The 19,042-nt window shown below is 36.3% G+C and overlaps 1 protein-coding gene across 3 annotated transcripts in view; it reads right to left on the reverse strand.

Moving 5' to 3' along the window:
- Positions 1-573: 573 nt before the first annotated feature.
- The window catches only part of PARN (poly(A)-specific ribonuclease), a 40,073-nt gene continuing 21,604 nt past the window's right edge, over positions 574-19,042 (reverse strand). For 2 of the 3 annotated variants that reach the window (XM_084216730.1, XM_084216728.1), the window contains exons 20-24: positions 18,585-18,671; positions 14,127-14,201; positions 8,485-8,674; positions 3,074-3,267; positions 575-1,521 (exon numbers count right to left, since the gene is read on the reverse strand). In XM_084216730.1, the coding sequence (XP_084072856.1) occupies positions 1,469-1,521; positions 3,074-3,267; positions 8,485-8,674; positions 14,127-14,201; positions 18,585-18,671 (599 nt within the window). In that variant the 3' untranslated portion in view covers positions 575-1,468. Of the gene's footprint in view, positions 1,522-3,073; positions 3,268-8,484; positions 8,675-14,126; positions 14,202-18,584; positions 18,672-19,042 lie in introns of all 3 variants that reach the window. The other variant, XM_084216729.1, reaches the window with a different exon arrangement.

Below are 19,042 nucleotides of genomic sequence, written 5' to 3' on the forward strand. Positions count from 1 at the left end.
TGTGAGTCTTGGGGAAGAAGTCTCTGGATTCTGGAGAGCAGAAGAGTTCAGTTACTGATTTTTTCCTTGCATCACTAATAGCAAGTCTTCTTTCCCACATTTTAGTGTGAGAATGTGATGACAGAGTTGCTATTAAATAATTTAATTACAGTACTTCTGGGAGTATTCTAAGGTTAGAAATGCAACATTTCACATTTAACATCTTGAAATTATTTTTCCACTTTGCAATGCAAGTTCACAATCATTTAAAACCCACAGATTTTGACATACCTTCAAACAGGTTATTCCGTGTTTAACAGACAGTGGTTCCCACTGTAGTGTAAATATAATATAATGAAGCCTTCTTAATATTCCATTCTTCCACAGAAATGGTTCTGAATTTGCTGATTTGTAGAATTCTTTTGTTTTCACCCCTCCAAGGGAAACACATAGCAATTTAAATCTTATTACAATAGGCTTGCTTTTCTTGGTTACATTTCACAAATATCTTGAAAATAGTCCATGGAAAAAAAAGGTGTGCTACTCACAGGATGACAAAAAATTATTATATTAGGAAGAAGGAAAACAAAAAAAAAAAATCTTACTCAAACCATTTCAGACGCTAATAAATAAAAACAAACCAATTCCTAAGAAAATGTCTTTAATTATCATGTTATGGAAATACATATTTTGGTTTTATTTCCATGATACAAAAATTTAAATATCAAACATTTTCTGAAATCTACCAATGCAGATCCTTTTTTAAACAAATAAAGGGCTGGTGCAGTTAGCAGGTTTATCACATTTACCAAAAAACAGTTTTTACAGAATCAGGATTTAAAAGTGGGAACAACAGATGTGAAAACAAAGAAAAATTACCTCCCACCAGGAAATTAATGTTTGAGAAACTTAAAAGTTACAGTTTTTTGAAAGGGTAGGTATGTGTAAAGCTGGTATTTAGATGAATACCACCTGCACTGGGGGTGGGGGTAGAGAACAGAAATTCAAAAAATGTTCCCAGATAAAGTAACAGGTAGAAAGCAGTAAGTAAAACTGCAGTTCTACCTGCTTCCAGAATGCTGACAGCATACTGAAGCTGCCTGAAAAAACAGTTAAGTATTAGGAGAGCTGTGTTAACTCCCCAAGCAAAGGAAACAGCCTAGCACAAAATCACAGTGCCAGTTCTTGTACAGTTCATAGCCAGCATGCCAAAGGAGGTGACCAAAGGACATTGAGTCTTGCTTCTTAAACCTAACATCAGTTACAACAGCAAGGATTTCACAGGATCAATGACAAGTCATATACTAGGTGATGTACACACGAGTAAAATTGACAGTGATTGTTCAAGAAACAGTTTAAAATAATTAAACTGATTTTCAGGACACATACTGCTTTGTTAACACCACTTTATTTAAATAAAGTATGGCTTCCAAGAGGTGTATTCGCTCAACTGCTTTCAATCAATTCCACTTTTTAAGGCAGTTGTTTCCTACCATGTTTCAGGGACCTCAAAAATTCCAGTGGAACTAGCTGTGAGGCTTCCTAGAAGACAGAATCATGGAATTAAAATTACATCAAGATTTTTTTTGTTGTTGTTGTTCTTCCAGAGGCTATTAAGACACATTTTCCTATAGAGGGAGGCTCTAGATACGTTACTAGCAAGTCAATATTTACAAAGAGGAACCAAGGGACTGTTTATGATTAGGCATTAAAAAAAAAAAGGGGAAAAAAAAAAGGTTAATTTCAGGTTTCTTACATAAATGGTAAATAATGTATTTTTAACCCTAGTAATTAAGTAATTTTGGTTTTGCAATTACTGGGATGATAAAGTTAAATACTATTTTCCCAAGTGTACTTGTCATTATTTTTATTTAGGCTGTTAAGACAGGGAAGAATATTTCCATCCCAAATTAATTGGAGAATAAAGACGAATCATTAATACCAATAACACATATTCCCATAATGCCAAATAAGAGCCTGAATTTTATACTCAGAATTACAGACACTCTTGTCATTCTGCATATGCTTACAGGCCCCAACTGCCCCACGGAACAAAAAGAAGAAAACAATTTCCAGGCACAGCTTTTGAATCAACTAAGAAAGATTTTACTCTACCAAGTCAGGAGAAAGGATGTCTGGTATACAATACTACTTTCTGGATAAAAGCTGCTAGTGCAGTTATTGAAACAAAGTTTTAATTATGAATATTTGAATATACTTCAATGCAGGCAGTGCTCCAGATTACTAACATGGTATGGTCATCTGGACCAAATTAAGATACGATTTAATTTTTATTATAGTCCAATTTCTGCACGAAACTACTAACAAACCTTGAAATAGAATCAACAAGAAATAGATCTATAAAACTAAAATATTTTCATGTTTAAATTCATGTGATCTAAGCATAGTTATTTACTTTTTTTGCACAAGCTGCAGTAACTCACAAAACAGCAAAAATTACAAGGTGAAACATCATCATCTGATTGTAACCTCCCTGCATTTAGTCAGATGTTCAGTTCAAAGTATTTTGGCTAAAAAAATATATAGGTATTAAAATCTGAAAACACCTACCTTCACACCAACCCTAGGTGAAAAGTCTTCAGCCAAATAAAGCCCAATAAAGGTTATGGTTACAAATAGCACACAGAACACTGAATGTATTAATGCATACATCAAAACAGAGTGCCCTTAATTTTGCTTACAATATGCAAAACACATTGAGTAACCTTAACTACAAAGTCACATAAAAAAAAGAATACCTAAAAAAATTCAAAAAGCTTTATTTTAAGGAAGAAAGTAAGCAAAAGTAATGAATCAACTACATTCTGATTCCTTTGGTTTGTGTCAGACTGGGTTTTGGTTGGTTGTGAGTTTTTTGGTTTGGGCTGAGTTCTTTGCTTTTTGATGTTGTTTTGGGTTTGTTTGTTGAGGTTTTTTTCAATTTTTATATGATGCAGTCTTCAGTTTCAAGAAGAACTTTGAATGTAATAGAGTAAGTTACTACTAGAAGCAACGACTTTCAATTCTGTTCAGGCCTAGAACATTTCCAAACAGAACAGAAAACCATGTGCATTAACATGGTTCCAACACTTACCTGCTGGAACTTGTTCTGTCTTGATCTTTTTCAACTTTTTGGCTCTCTTCTTGCCATCTGGAAGGGACTCTGCACAGGAGTCTGTCTGATCATTTTCTGGATCTTGGCCTTCTCCCTCTTCCATATCATCAGAAACAGTTTCTTCCTCAATAGGACTCATGCTTCTCTTTCCCACTGTACTGGTACCTGTAAAACTGGAACATAGAAGAAAGATGATTGTGAAAAAGTCAAGAAGACACAGGTACATAGGTACACACTGTTGTACATCTATTAAACGCTTATGGAGGTAGAATAATAAACTGTTTTAAGTGGTGCACCATGAAATTACATGATCTGAAAGATTTGGCCTGACTATAAAATTCCTCAAATCTGCTATCTAATCTGATTTTATGTAGATCAAGGTATTCATTTTTTGTATTACTGATGTCTCAGACTTAGCTGCTATTCTGATGAGATCACTCATCTGAAATGTAATTAAATCAGTTCTCTATCCCCGCACAGTTTTACATTTTATTCTCATAGTTATGCAAGCTCTTTAGTCCACTGTCAACAGACACCAAATCATGCACAACTGAAGCCTCAAAACCACATCTTGAAACTGAAGGAGTCCACCTGCTAATGCTAACTTCACCTCTCTCCTGGAACTACAGGTAGTTTTAAAAGCATTTATATATCAAGGTAGAGGAAAACATCAAGCCCTACATATAAAATTTAAATCTGGCTTTCAAGTGCAGAGTCCTGTTATTTATGGGACCAGTAAAATAAAGAGCACAAAAAACTGCACATCATTTCATTAGTAGCATTTGAATGAAGTCTGACTAACAGAATATAAAGATGAACTCAGAGCTCCACTCCATTCAGCACACACTGAAATAACCTTGTGTAGGCTTTTGTTCCACTGCAATGCTATTGTTAAATTTCCTTAAAAAACAACCGACAATATTAAAATCAAATTAGCATGAGTATAAAACAGAATGAGGTAGCAAATGGGCTAATTAAAAAACAGTTCCCATTATGAACTTCTAGATATGTGAACACCAGCTACTGAAATGTCTAATATAATGCTTTTAGAACAACCAATTTTAAAAAGGGAAGTTTTAGATTTATGAACTTTTATTTTTTAATTAGAACTACACAACATGGCTGTATGCATCTAAGCCACATTCTATTGTATGAGTTAAATAAATATTAATACTAAGTTATAAAACAAAGCTTTACAAGGTATTTTTTTTTTAATCAACAGAAGTGAATTACAGTGTTTCAATAAGGTTTCAGCTGAAGGAAGAATTGTTAAATTTTGCAGTATACTTTTGGCTTTGAAATGGAATTTTTTCAGCTGAACATTTTGCAACTTAAAACAGAGTCTGTCTGGGATGTCCAAAGGCAATAAACAAAGATGAAACATATGATTACATCTCATGCTCTTACATCCACTTTAGGAGCACAAACACCATTTGCTTTGATGAATAGCTGGTTTCTCCTCCAAACATTCACACACAGAAGGCCCTCTTGCATGATTTCTTGCAAATCATCATTTTGAGTCATACCACAACCACCACCAATAAAAAGCTGGATAGAACTGTTAATCCTACGTACACACTTCAAGATTGCAAAACAGGCAGAAACTAGGGTTGGAAAGAAAAAAGTCTAGGGAAGAAGGAGCATCGGGAAATTAAAAACTACTATTTTTAAAAAATACAGCTTAGAAAAGCTTGTAAGAATTCTACTTTGGGGAAAGCCATTCTGAAAAATGCATTAGGAAGAAAAAACTCGGGAACCATAAATTATGAGATTTCTTCAGCACTTGGCTCTCAGAAGGGAACTTGCACTCACTGCAGGAAGAAGATCCCTTCTTGAATGGTCTTATGGCTGAATTTAATTTTTTCCAACATAAGGTTCCTGTGAAGTTATTGCAAATAAAGAGAAACAAATTCTTGACCTTCCATGCACATTTAACTGGGTACCAAAGAACAACATAGAAATTAATTTTAGATCTTAGTCCTCCTGCATATACCTTCTGGGAAAAAAAAAAGTCCACCACCAAAAAGTGGCAGCACAAAACACAAAATAGACATATTTTATAAGGAAGAACCATTGTCTTCCTTTCTCACAGATAATTTTATTTTCTATTCATTCACTGATTGCATGGGTTATAGAGGGGAAAGGGTTAATTTTTTTATGTCTTGTTCTTTTTTAATCTTAAATAAGATTTAAGATTACAGCATTAACATTATTTATGTACTTAGTAGTAAATGAGTATGGTTGCATATATGAGTGGTGCTACAAACAGCACCCTGACTTGACAGAAGATGCAGCACTCATAGTTTTAGTCAGAATATTGTATCCTTTCCTTGTATTTCATACAAGTCTTTTGGGATTGCCCTTACTCTTCTTCACTCTTTCCAGACTGATGATCAGGAGAATAAGTAAGTACAAATAGAGTAGGGTATCTAGTTTTCCACAGAGCATACCCTATTTGACTTTTCCTGCTATGGTTTAACACTATTTTGCTAAGTAAAAGCTCTTAAAGCCATGCATTTAACAGTCATGGCAGAGCTGGCAGGCAGTCATTTGCAAAGCACAACATAGCCAGTTCCATCTGTTTGCTATGTGTGTTCTGAACAGCAACAGATTTGGACAAGGGGATCCTATTTACTACTTGAAGTTTTGTCAAATGCAGCAGTTTGTCATCTACTTCTCCATCTTACATTAATAATTAGGCATATTTCCATTGAAATCAATTTTTATATTTAAGGGTAGTATTAAGTTATATGCAAGGGATACATATTAATTATAAATAATTTTACCTTGTGACAGCTATTAATACTATTGAACTTTCTTTTCTGAAGAGAAGTTTCTCTACAATACAGAACTACAGTTTTATCAACAAGACAAGAATTAAAGAACCTTTGCTACATATTTATCAAACTGTCAATTTAACATAAAAGTTCCTTACAAGAAATACTCAACAACTTCCTTACTGAATGAAAAAGTAACCAGGACACATTGTCATCATGGAGACAAACAGCTATCCTGCAGCTGTGCTCCTTGGCAGAAGCTGATGCAGCAAGCTCATTAAATAATAAATAAATAAAGGATGTAGTAACATGAAGCTATTATAAGGGATCAGCTGCTGGATACATCACAGTGCTGAGTGCTCAGCTAGATATGACTTCAACTAATGTGGACAAATATACATGCACACATACATATTTGTCCCAATTGTTTATATAAATATTAATATTACATTTTATATTTAAATTACTGTATATAATAGATAAAATAGAAATATTTTATATACCTTTAGATAGAAATATTTTTATATACCTTCTGGAAAATAAGCGTTCGTCTTGAGTGAAATCAAAGACCATGGTTTGCAGTTCCACATTCTAGCTAAACAAATTACACTTCAGAAGAAGCATTTACAAAATATAAATTGACAAAAGAATTAAATATAACTAGCAACAAATAAAAATAAATTAAGTAAAACATGTCAAAAGACCTGCATGAGAGGGAATTCAGGAACCAAATCACTTTATTAATGGAATAATAAGAGAACAAAAAATTATGTAACATCAATTACAAGAGATCTGTCAACAAAATAAAGGCTGCTATCCAAGGCTATCAAGTTGTTGATCATGTGAAAACAAAAAGCTACTTCTTGTAGAATTTTACAACACTAGGTGAAAAAAAGATTAAAAAATTTCAAGGAGAGTAAGTGCTTAGACAGACAACAACCAGTGCTCTGACACTGGGGTATGTCAAACTTTTCAGGAAAGAATTTACTGAAAGTTTTGTTCAGCAATTTCCCAAATGACATATTTGTGGTGGATCTAAAACTTCTTTGCAAGACAAAGACAACAGCAAATCAGTTTTCTGCATTTCCTGTTCTTCATGAGCTGCCATCATTATCATCTGCCTTCAACCTGCGAGGTATCCAAACTCCAGCACTCGTTGAGAGGAGACACTTCCTCTGGCAGAAACAAAACTAGAACTTAGTGTTTCTTTGCAGCAAACTCAAGATGTAGTAAGTATTTCCAGACTATTTAATAGTCTACCACCTTAGTTATAGAGCTAAGCCTCAGCCACCTGCAGGCTGGTGCCAGGAGAATCCTTAAAGAGCTGCATCTCCTCACAGCATGGACTCCCAGGGTCCCTGAGTACAACAGTTCCATTAAACTAACTTCATTTGATACGGATTGTATCATCATTCTTCCATATGTTTTTTTGAATCAAACATGTCTATAGCACATTTAGAATTCCTACCATGACAAAAGCCATGAACATTTGACAGCTTGCCAAAATACACACCTGCAAAATCATAAGGTCACGAGAAGAACAGAACAATTTTAGTAGATTTGTTATTCAACAGATTAACATTTACAGGAAGACATGAGAACTAGAACTTAATGCAGCATTCCAAGCAAGATAAAGCAGAAATACCTCAGCACTGGTTTTATGACCACCAAATTTGGTTTCTGTAACCACAGGGCAGGGAGGAGAAGACAACATCCCCAAAAACCAACCAAAACATCTGCTTAGAGAAGTAACTTACACACTACACTCAAACTTATTCTCATGTAGAATTCATAGAACTGGGGGGACAGTGCAGGAGAAGAGAGGGAGAAGAATGGCAATAACTTGGTAAGTTATTTATACAATTATATTAACACTAAAAAATCTCTTCACATGCTCAGCTACACAGATGACTGAGAAAGAAGCTGCCTGTTACCACCATATCCAAAACCTGTCATTAGTATCAGTGGATAAATATGGAACAAGAAATACACACAGCAACACAGGGAACATACTGTACCAGAACCAAAAGCATCATGTCCTGACTTAATTTTGTCCTTAAATTATGAACTAAAGCCCTTTTCAAGCTTTACACTAAAAGCTTAAAGCCATGCAAGTATCATCATTTGCCATCCTATTTCTGAAGCATAAGGACAACTTCATCAAGACTGCTCTAGAAGAGAATTTAGACCATTCTTTGTGGCACTATTATCACCATGGAAAGTCAGCCCAGAACCAGCGTGGTCTTTAAAAGGATATACGATGACAACTAAGTGTCCACGTGACACAAGCCATTCACAAATGCCATACAACTAAAGAAAACTATTTTGAGGTTTTGGTTATAAGAAATTATGCTGCTACATCAAGCTCAGAAGCTGTGATGTGACCTGCCCTCAAGATCCCAGCATTTACAAGTCTGTCTGATTGCATTCGTGATGCAATTCCCTCTGTTCCTTTACCTATCGTCCTGTGACAGCTGATGTACCACTGCTGATTTATATGGGAAGAACTACATACAGAAAAAATGTCCTGTATTAGTTAAGAACTACCTGACAATTGCTAGATTTTGGATAGAGATGCAGTAAGAACACGAGCTGGCAGCGCAGACATCTCACCTGTTAACACAGTAGTATCCGCTCTGGGAAACGTAAGGTGTGCACTGGGTTTTTAACCTCTTCCTCTCCATCTCCTTCCAACTATCTTCTGTACATTTTCTCTTGGCCTGTTTTTCTTCATGTTTTTTCTCCACATATTCTGCATATGTCTGGATCCTATAACTTTCAGCATACCGGCTGGTGTTTACAGCTATGGAGGAGGAGAATGACATTATATACAAAACACTTAAATGACAGCATGCCCTCTACTGAAATAGCTTATTTTGAAAAGCAGAAGGCTGCAAGCTATTTGTTCTGTTCATAAAACAATTTCTAGTTCCATTGTTAGCAATTTAAAAAAAACAAAACAGACCCAACATGCCATATTCTCTAGAAGTCACAATGTCTGAACTAGATGCTCAAAGATCTTCTCAAAGTCAGACTTTGTGCAAAAAGAGTTAAATCTACTTAAGACATTTCTTTTAAATTAGAAACGATCAATTCTTCAGTCGTAACCCTCTTCCAGATTGCTTGTTGGCAAGAAAAGATTTCCTGGATTTTTTCCCTTTTAGTCTCATTACTTAACCCAGCAGGTTTATTTTGCAAGTCTGCCAGGAAAAGACGACATTTGCAAAGCCTTTGCCAAAACTCTGTTTGATTGCTGTGAAACATAAGCTTATTTGAGCTGCATTTTTGGTTGCACAAGATATCCATGGAAGAAGCACTTAACTAACAGCCAGCTGTTCCATCCTTGTATCTTTCAAATGTCTGATCTCCCTTTAACCAAAAAACACTTCAAGTTCAAGGTAGAAAGATTTCTGTCAATGCAAAATTAGAAGCACTTTAAAACTAAAGAAAAAAAAACTTTCACTGCCTCCACTCAGTAACAATTTAACAACATTCCTTCAAGCCCCAGCATCTTCACAGCTCTCAGCCTTTAGTTTGTGAGCCAAGCTCTGGCCTGACGCCATCCCTGTAACAGATGAATCAGCAAATTAAACTGACTGTCAACTGGTGTCTTCTGCTGCTTTCAGCCTAGCTCTCTGAAAGAGAGTATTGTAAACCTACGAGTAAACCAGTTTAAACGTAAACAAAGCAAAACAAACCCCCCCTCCAACCTCACATTGTTTTTCTGCACATTTTAAAATACTGCAATTGTAGTGGAGACAAAAATCCTGATTTTATTATGTACTTCCCATTTTTTAGAGCCATTTCAGATGCATATCCCACTTGGGGATTCTAGCTGAGTTGTTATAAATGTATTCTGTGCTACCTCTGGTGCAAGCACTAGAGATGGCAAACTCCAGCACAAACTTTCAGAAAAGGTGAGGAAGATGGGTGGATGTGTTTTTTCTCCTCTTTCAGGATGGATCATCCATTCTGTATTTTTGCTGTGTAACAGTGAAATAGATATCTATAATACCTGCCATGGTCTAAAGATGCTGCTGTTGCAACATACATAAGACCAGGCAAGAGTGTTGACTATTTAATTTTAATCCCAAGTACAGATAGCAGTAGTTATTATTAACAGCCCCATGAGACAGTTGCACTAACCAACAAGTGTCAGACATACCTTCTTTCATCCTCTTTATATTTGTTTTCAGCTGCAAAGTTACAGGATCTGTTTGTAAGAATTAGGACAATATTTATTGCCCATGAAGTTATGGGGCAGGCATCATGAATGAATTAATAAGGCTCACTGGAGTTTACTGCATGCCAGCCAACATTCCTTGGGGGAAAATTTGTTTACTTAAACTCAAGCATGTTTTTACTTGCTAAAATCAAGCACAAAGTTACCATGGATCATCTGATACATACTCATTTGTTAAAACACAATAACATTACTTGTTTTGCTACAAGATATGAGCCAAAGTTATGGGTCTGCCATTTAATTCCCTGATAAACTCAGCCCTTTCTCAAGGAAGAAAAACAAATAATTTGAGGCCTAAATGTAATTCTAAAATAAATCTGTACAAGAGTCAGTATTTTTGTATAAAGTCAACTCTACTTTCTTGAAATAAGGCATGCATTTTACAGCAATCCATTCATATGGTACATACAAATATATTTGTGTGTATATATATATAGCATATATATTTAATATATAAAATGTTACATGCTGAATATTTTGCTTCATCATTGAAAAACTGATATGAAGCCATATGGAAAAGTCTAAAGAGCCACAGAGATAAAACAATCTTGCATGGTCTTGAATTGAAGAGCAGCTCCTTGCAGGAGTTTAATACATTTCCTCTGATGCTTTTTTGATGGATGCTGTCCATATTGCCAAACAAAGCAAATACAGTTAGGTCGTTCTGCACTCCCAACAGAAGAAATGCACTGCTGGAATGCTCTGTGAATTCTAACAAACTAAAGAGAACTCAGGGGGAGAACCTTTCTGTGAGAAACCTGACCTAGTAACCAACACCATGTGGCTGCATTTCACATTAACTAAAGCCCTAAAGTTTCTGTTTCATAGCAGAATAACAGTAATTGCAAATTATTTTAGGAAAAGCATTTCTAGAGGATGGCACCTTCCCTCATTACTAGGGAAGACATCAAACAGGCTGACTGTCATTGAGTGGTCCAAGAGGAATGTGGACAAAGATACCTTTTTGTCAAGTCCTTGCTTTTATGCAGAGCAACATCCTGACAGATGGCCACTGACTAAATTAAGCCTCTTAATAAAAAGACAAATATGTTGGTGAACTGTGTAGGTAAAAGAAAAGCCACAATATATAAATACAATAAACACACAGAGCTATACAGATTAAGGCTGCAGTACTAAACACTTAAGCTTATGAAATACTTCAGTAAAATTTCCCCTGTGAAGCCTTTAAGTGACCTCTGTATGGAGGCTGCATTAACCTTATCTGATCATGTTCTCCTTAAAACATGGGAGCACTGCCTCAGCCAGAGCAACAGAGTGCAATGAGTGAGTAGCTAAGGCAGTATTTTCTTTTACTCTCAATACTCACCATATGGTTCCACAGCCCTATTTATTGACTACTAGGGCTAGTCATGCCACATGTAACAATCCAGAAGTTTGCCATGATGACAAAAGTGCACATGCATAGTCCAGTATTTCAAAGTAAAACTCAGGAGTGGAAGCAGCAGTGCTGTGTGCCTATTTTATCAACAGAAAGCAGAAGACTCAACATCCCAAATCAGAGGGCATCTTTTAAATTAACCTAAATGGAATTAAATTGTCCTCTACACAACATTCAGGGCTGAGCTCTTCCACAGCAAATGTACAAATATACTCCCAGAGAAACCATAAATCCTAAAGAAACATGTACATGATCACGTAACCATGGGCATTATCAAGGTGTAAGCAGAATTCAACTATATTTTGTTAAATATTAGTGAAATTGTCAGTGTAACATTAATGGCCCCTTTTGTTAACCTATATACAGTTTTCAGTCTTTCAAGCATACCTGGACAATTTCTGCTGCAAGGCATTAAAATGTTAACAAACATGACTAATTAGCTGAGCAGAGTATCTTAAGTATATTTGATAAGAGCGATTATCTTCAGGCTGTACCCAAACTGATAACACCAATTTGTACATGGTGCTGCCCATCCCTTTGTTTTCCTCTCCTGTACCAGCTTAAGATAGAAGGTGCCTATACAGACTCTAAAGATCAGCTCAAAGTCAGAAACCTCTTTAAGAGATAAGCATAGAAGTACACCCATAGCAACATCTTGCCTTGTATTCATACTGTTTGACAGCCTTCCAAGGCTTTTTACAAAGTCCAGAAGATGCAGACATTTATAGGAAAAGGTTAAAAACCAGGCCACATGATAGTTTTTCCTAGGTTCTTCACTTAAGCATATCTCACTAAATCACAAGTACAAACAGTGACTTTTATTACCAAAACAATTCATTAAAGAATTTAAGATGAGGGAATAGAATAACAGAATTTATTTTAAAATGCATTTATTACAGAAAAAAAAACCCCATCAGATCCCAAACCAACAAAATACCAAGAACTATATGCAATTTTACAGTACAAATCACACAATTTTTGATAATTGAGGTTGCTTTAATTTATCAGTTTGGTTGACTCACTGCTTTCAGTATATGAATTTCTACTAACCTGATTTCATCAAAATCTATGAAAGACTATCATCACCTGAGCTTTCAAACAAATAACATTTCCCAGCATGTAGGCCACAGAACAAGCCTCCCTGCTTGTCAAAGCACAAAAAAAGACAGAGCAGTGACAAAGATTCAATTTCAATAAATCAGTTATTTCCAAAATATGTACTTGCTATAACCAAAACAGAACAAAAAAACCAAAACCAAACCTAACAACAACAACAACTACAAAAAGCAGTGGTGAAAATGTATACGCCAAGCATTTAGACAATGGATAAGTATCTGAGGTGACAGCAGTGGGGAACTTACTGCTGCAGCATCTAGGCAGGCTTTAATTGGCATAATTCTTTATCTGAAACTTCTTATTAGAAGTTATTTCATTTTTATATCTATATATGGATGAAGAAACAATGGTTCTTGCTGCTATGGAGCAATTGCTATAACGAGGCTGCTGGTGAGCCCTCAATATCCTCTGCAGAGCTATGAATGTATGAGGAAGTATGAAAAACACTCCCAGGATGTTCATAAGGAATTACAGAGATGCAGTGATTGTACATCCAGACCCTGAAAGCTTCTTTAGTTGAGCTTAGTAAGGATAGGTGATGGTAAACTCAGTGGGGTTTTCTCATCTGTTTTATTTCTTTTTTTAATTGTGGGAATTCTGTCTGAACAGCTCTTAAGTGCAACAAAATTTTAGCCAGTTAATCAGAAGTGCTACATATACTGCTGCTCACACTGGCCCCACAGCATTTGATGCAAGAGTTTCAGTACATGGGGGTGACACTACCAGAACATATCCCAAATGATCATCTATAATGGCCTACTTCCAGCCATTGTTCCCCCAAGTAAGGTTATGGGTCAGAACTCAAATATGCCCAAAAGAACTAGTAAAACCACTAAGAGCTTCTGGATTCATCTACAGTCAATCAAAAATCTTTAAAAAACTCCACCCCAAAGCCATCCCCAAACCACAAACAAACCCAACCTAAAACCCAACACACTAAGAAGACTGTTTACCCACATAAATAACAGCAATATTTTCAAATGTTCCAATAAAAATTTAAAAACTTAGGTCTGGAGAGACTGCACATTGTTCATGCACAGACTGTAGGCACATTAGCAGTCCAGGCTCTTTGAACACTATTACTTTGCACGTGTTCTACAATAGCACCAAAAGGCTTCTCACTGCATTTGTTCCTTGTAAATGTAAACCAAACTAAATGTGCATCAGTCCAAAGGGTACTTGGAGGTGAAGACCACAAAAGTCTTTGAGAGTCATACTCTGTGCAAAGTAACAGTAAACAGCCTCCATAAATACTGCACCAAGTGAAGAAACCAGCACTATTCTACCTACGGGTTTAGGTACTTGGAGGATCATGGAATGAAACACAAAACTCTCAAGCAAGTCCAATTGGGGCTTGTCTTTGCTGTCACACATGTGCTGCAGCTCCTCCAAGCAAGTCAGTGGCTTTGCCATTAGAATCACAGACCCTGCTGGCTCAGAGCATTTTGCAGGAGTCAGTTAAAGTCTTAAGGCTCAAGTAAACCCAGCAACACTCACCTATTTGTACTTGCTCTGGCTGGCTCAGTGAGACAAATGCTGATGTATCATCAATCCACGAAACCTGAATGTTACCTAGAAAAGCAAAAGAAATTTTTATGACTATTTTTATTTCAGACTCAGTCACAGACTTTTATCTGATATGCCATGACATAAAAAAGCCAACTAAGAATAACTGCACTTGAGAAGGCTTTTGTCTGCTGTACAGGTGTATAGTTCATACCCAGTTGCACAAAGGGCTGGAACTGTTCAGAAAGTCAGGGCAGCATGAGCATCCTGTACACCCCAGAACCTCACATCCTCCCTTCATGGCTTCTACACGAGTCTACGAAATAAACTGAAGTGATTTTCTGGGAATTTCAGCCCTTTACTCAAACAAATAATGGCTCTTTGAGTGATGATAAATTCCAGTTGAAAGGGGTAGGTAGAGGATTGATCACACCAATGGAGAACTCCACTGTTGGGACACTAAATTTTCAAACTCTGATTTGTGTGAATCCCACTATACATAATTTCCTGGATGTGAACTAAAAATTTAATTTGAGTCAATATGAGGACAAATGCACAAAATCATGGACCTCATTTGGAAGCTGTTACAATGGAACAGTGACTGGAAATAAGTCCCTCTATTCATCAAGCAGTTAGTGCATTTTCTATGTGAATGGCTTAAAATGTCACATTAGCACTAAAAGAGCTCATAATCAAGCAAAAGCAGAGGAAAGGATTCCCATTCCAGATACAAGGTCTTATTATAGTCTGAAATCCATTTACATCTCCTGTGCTTACATCTCCTGTCCTTATCCAAGTGCTTTACTGTTAGTACAACTCAGATATTGAAAACTGGTGCCATTTTTTTCACGTAGACTAGAAAATCAAATTATATATAATGTTACACCACCATTTAACCTTCAGACATTACAAGGTTAAAAACAACTATGCAAAAAGGCTTAAAATACATTTATTCTCAGTTGTTTAATCTATTGAAATCTAATTTAGTCTACAGGTTACAAGGTTATAGAAGTCTCTTCTGAAATCCAGCCAGATTATAAACAGATTTTCTAATTATAAAAAAATAAAAGCCTAGATAGATTTCATTTGCATGCTATACATTTGAGTAGCCAGCTATTTAGGAATTTAAGTTATAATCATTTTGATCATTGCCAAAACCATAATTAATTCAGTATGGTCTCTGACATCTCCCTGTACTGAAGGGCTAAGTCTGCCATTAAGATGAGCCTACACTATGAAGTTAGAATTTCTTCAAACACTTTTTAGGGCACATCAATTCAATTTCTAATAATTTTGCCTTTGAAGAACACAGAACTTTGCTGCCCATGGATAAGGCTCTTTGGTGTAGGGAGAACATGCTTTTGGCAGGACACTAACATTTCACAACGCAAACAAGGCCTGGGCTGACTCGTGATTGCAGCTCAGAACTGTAGTGAAATTTGGTAGGACCCCAACATGAAGTTTCCTTTAAAGGACAGGAATTACTGTACTAATTCATATTTCTCTAAATGCATGGATAAATCTTTGCTCTAAAATTATTTATGTATGAAGTTCTCCAATTTTGTATTAATAATTACAAGATTTTCTAAACAATCATTTCAGACATCTGAGACCGTATTCTGTTGTAACTGTGTAACACAAACGCTGTCCAGATTGTATCCTTTTCCTATATATACAGTTTATTAATTTCAATCTACCTGAGCAGACTGAAAGATAGATCAGAAAGAAAAATTCTCCTGAATACCTTGCAATTGTGCCCTCAGTATAAAATAAGATCAGTGATAGACAAAAAAAATCTCCTAAAAGAATTCAGCTACTATTCAGGACTTCAGCATCCATATTTTCACTAAGTGCCAAATAAAAATAAATTAATAAAAATCCAACCTATTGGTGGCACATAATTTCAGTATCACATCCTTATTTATTGTTCCAGAAAGGTCAATGCATTCCATATGACTTCTGACTTGGTATTTTTAGCTAATAAAGGGTTTCAACACCTGTCAACATATCTTGCTTTTATACTCAGATTTATAAATTTTAAATACAGAATTTAAAGAAAATCAAACATTAAATAGCAGACACTGAGTTCCAATCTGAAGCAAACCACAAGAAATGCTCTTATGCAACTCTCCATGCTTAAGAAATGCTCTCTTCAGACTGCCACATTTCATCATTATTAAGAAGTAAGAATTTAGGAGAGATAAGATTAATAAATTAAATCATTCAGCAATACTGCTAAGCACTCAGTAAATATTGTGCATTTCAGAAGTATGGTGAAATGCAAATAAAGATCTGGAAAGCAAATGCAGCTGCAGTACAATATTTAGCAATCACCAGAGCCCCGTGCCAGCTCACTGCAAGGCCAGTGCCGATAAGGCATGGACAGCAATGTAATGGAACAGCAGCTCTAGAGAAATAACCAGGACATTTCTCTCTCTGCACTTCTAGAATACATCAAGTCTTCAATACTTTGAAGAATGCTGGTGGTGACACTGGTGGTGACACTGGTGGACTATGACATCAAGGTGCAAGTAAAATGTATTTCTTCTATAAAGAAATTTGAAAATTCTTCATATATTAGCTCAAACATGCAAATAAGATTAAATCCACAGAATAACATCATACTAATGGATTACATCATAGAAACAGTTTCCTTTTTATACTCTGTTCTTGTACATTTCCTACATGACTTCGACTGGTAATTAAGCAGTACTTTTTATAATACTTTGACAGTATGAGTTTTAATCAAAAGCCCAAAGACATTAATTTAAGTAGAACTTAAGGCTATACACTAAAGCTGTATTCCAGCAAATCCTGTTTTAATGACTTCCTATTTCACATCAGCATGACCAAATAAACAATGCAAATTGAAGAATTAAAGTCTTCTAAGAGACTGCATAGTGCTGCAAGTACTTGCATAGTGAAACTACATTCACCCCTTAGACTATAAAAACATCTTGCACGAACAGGTGTCCACTTGGTATGCAGGCAGTCCTGAGGGATTTCAGAATCATGAACACTCCTTCTACAGTAGCAAATGTAAACCAGTTCCAAGTGTGACACTGCAGCCCTTTCAGCTGTTTCACCACATTTTGTTAGAAGCTCCATGGAAGATTATAACTCTGCTTGAATTCATTCTAAAATAATTTTTCTGTAAAATACGACTAATACTGCTTGATTTCAAGACACTTTGCTTTAACAGATGTAATACCTTAGAATAATTCATGTCTGCTACTGCCTTTTTTTTATTTTGTAGCTTTTGGCAAATCACTCAACCTCACGCTGTACCACTCTGCCCCTATCCACTCACAACTACAAAACCATGGGTACTTCTGTATTCCCGAATTTTGGAAGGAATAATCTGCAGTTTATTTTGAGATACCATGGCAAAAAGACTTTTAAAAAATATAGATTAATTATCGAACCTGAAGTTTGTAAATGGAAATATGAAAACATTCAGCTCTAAAATCTGGAGAAGTGCGGGAATTGGCAAGCCCCAAAGCGAGCCTTTAGCGGTGTGTGAGCGCGCCCCCTGGCGGCGGTGCCCGTCCCACGCACGGGAAGCGGCGGCGCCGCGGGGCACGAACGGCCGGGAGCCGCGAGAATCCTGCCATTTCTACATTCTCGAGTTCCACATTTCTACATTCTCGAATCCTGCCATTTCTACATTCACGAGTCCTACATTTCTACATTCTCTAGTCTCCCAGGCGGGGCCATTAAATCCTAGCCACTAGACTGATCCCTGCTGCAGTGAAGGTCGAATGCTCACAAGGAACTGAGGGAGCTGGATGCAGCTCCAGAGACCCTGCAGAGACAGAGTACCAAGCCACAAGAGATAAGGAGCAGGAGACCACCATCTATTAGTTCAGCTGTCCAGGTATCTACATTTCATACTTCTACTTAGTAGAGCTACAACAGCACTACTGGTCCTCAGTTATTAACTACCCCTTTTGCTGTTACTTCTCACTTGGATGGTTCACAATCTGGAAATCAACTTGGTTATTTTCAAGCTTGCTTGCTTGCCTAGACTCACATGCTGGAGTTTGGCTTTACACTGACTGGAGGATGAACCTTGTTCCTAAAGCCTCCATCTGCCCCACACCAATCCCCATTCTGTTTTTCCACCTATATAAACTCTTACTTCCTACCAGGAGAGGCTGTAAATATAAGGATAAAAGATCCACAATATTCAACAAACACCAAAATAAAGATTTCTAAAGAGCAGTTAATAAGAACAGTACTTTTCAACACATCATTACAAAGTCCACAGGACATCAAATTAAAAAATTACAAGAAGAGATTCATCATTACCTACACTAGGAATAAGTCTGCACCCATAGACTAAAAATAACAAAACAAACCAAAAGTTTACCTTATTAATAACAACAACAACAAAAAACCCCCAATAACAACAACACCAACAACAAAAAGACAGACTATATCACTCACCAAAGGCACTGAAAAGCTGGTACAGGTCACTAGTCTTCCACTCTTTGGGAAAAGTGACATGAAGAACATGATCTCGTTTGGGCTGCACTACAAAACAAAAATGCTTCTGTTAAAATAAGAGTCACTGCTAGTATCTTTAGAATATCCTAAAACAGTTATCTAATGTGGTTATGTATTTTCTTTCTTCCCTTCCCTTTTAAAATACAATAACAGGCCAAGATTTATGAAACTGCATCAGGTACAGTGAGAATGTGCCTGCACTTAGGCATGAAAGATATACTAAATCCTACTAGCTCATCTGTTTAGGAAATTGAAACCTGACAAACAGAAACATACAAATTACAACAGTCACCTAGTCAGCTGTGTCTCAGCTCTTTTTTAAAAATACAGACTCCAAGTGCAGCTCCCACAGAAACCTGGCTGTACTCTTTAGGTGGCTTTGCTTCTCTGCAGAACGG

Source organism: Fringilla coelebs (genome assembly GCF_963513975.1).
Source record: "Fringilla coelebs genome assembly, chromosome: 16".
In the NCBI taxonomy this organism is placed as follows: domain Eukaryota; kingdom Metazoa; phylum Chordata; class Aves; order Passeriformes; family Fringillidae; genus Fringilla; species Fringilla coelebs.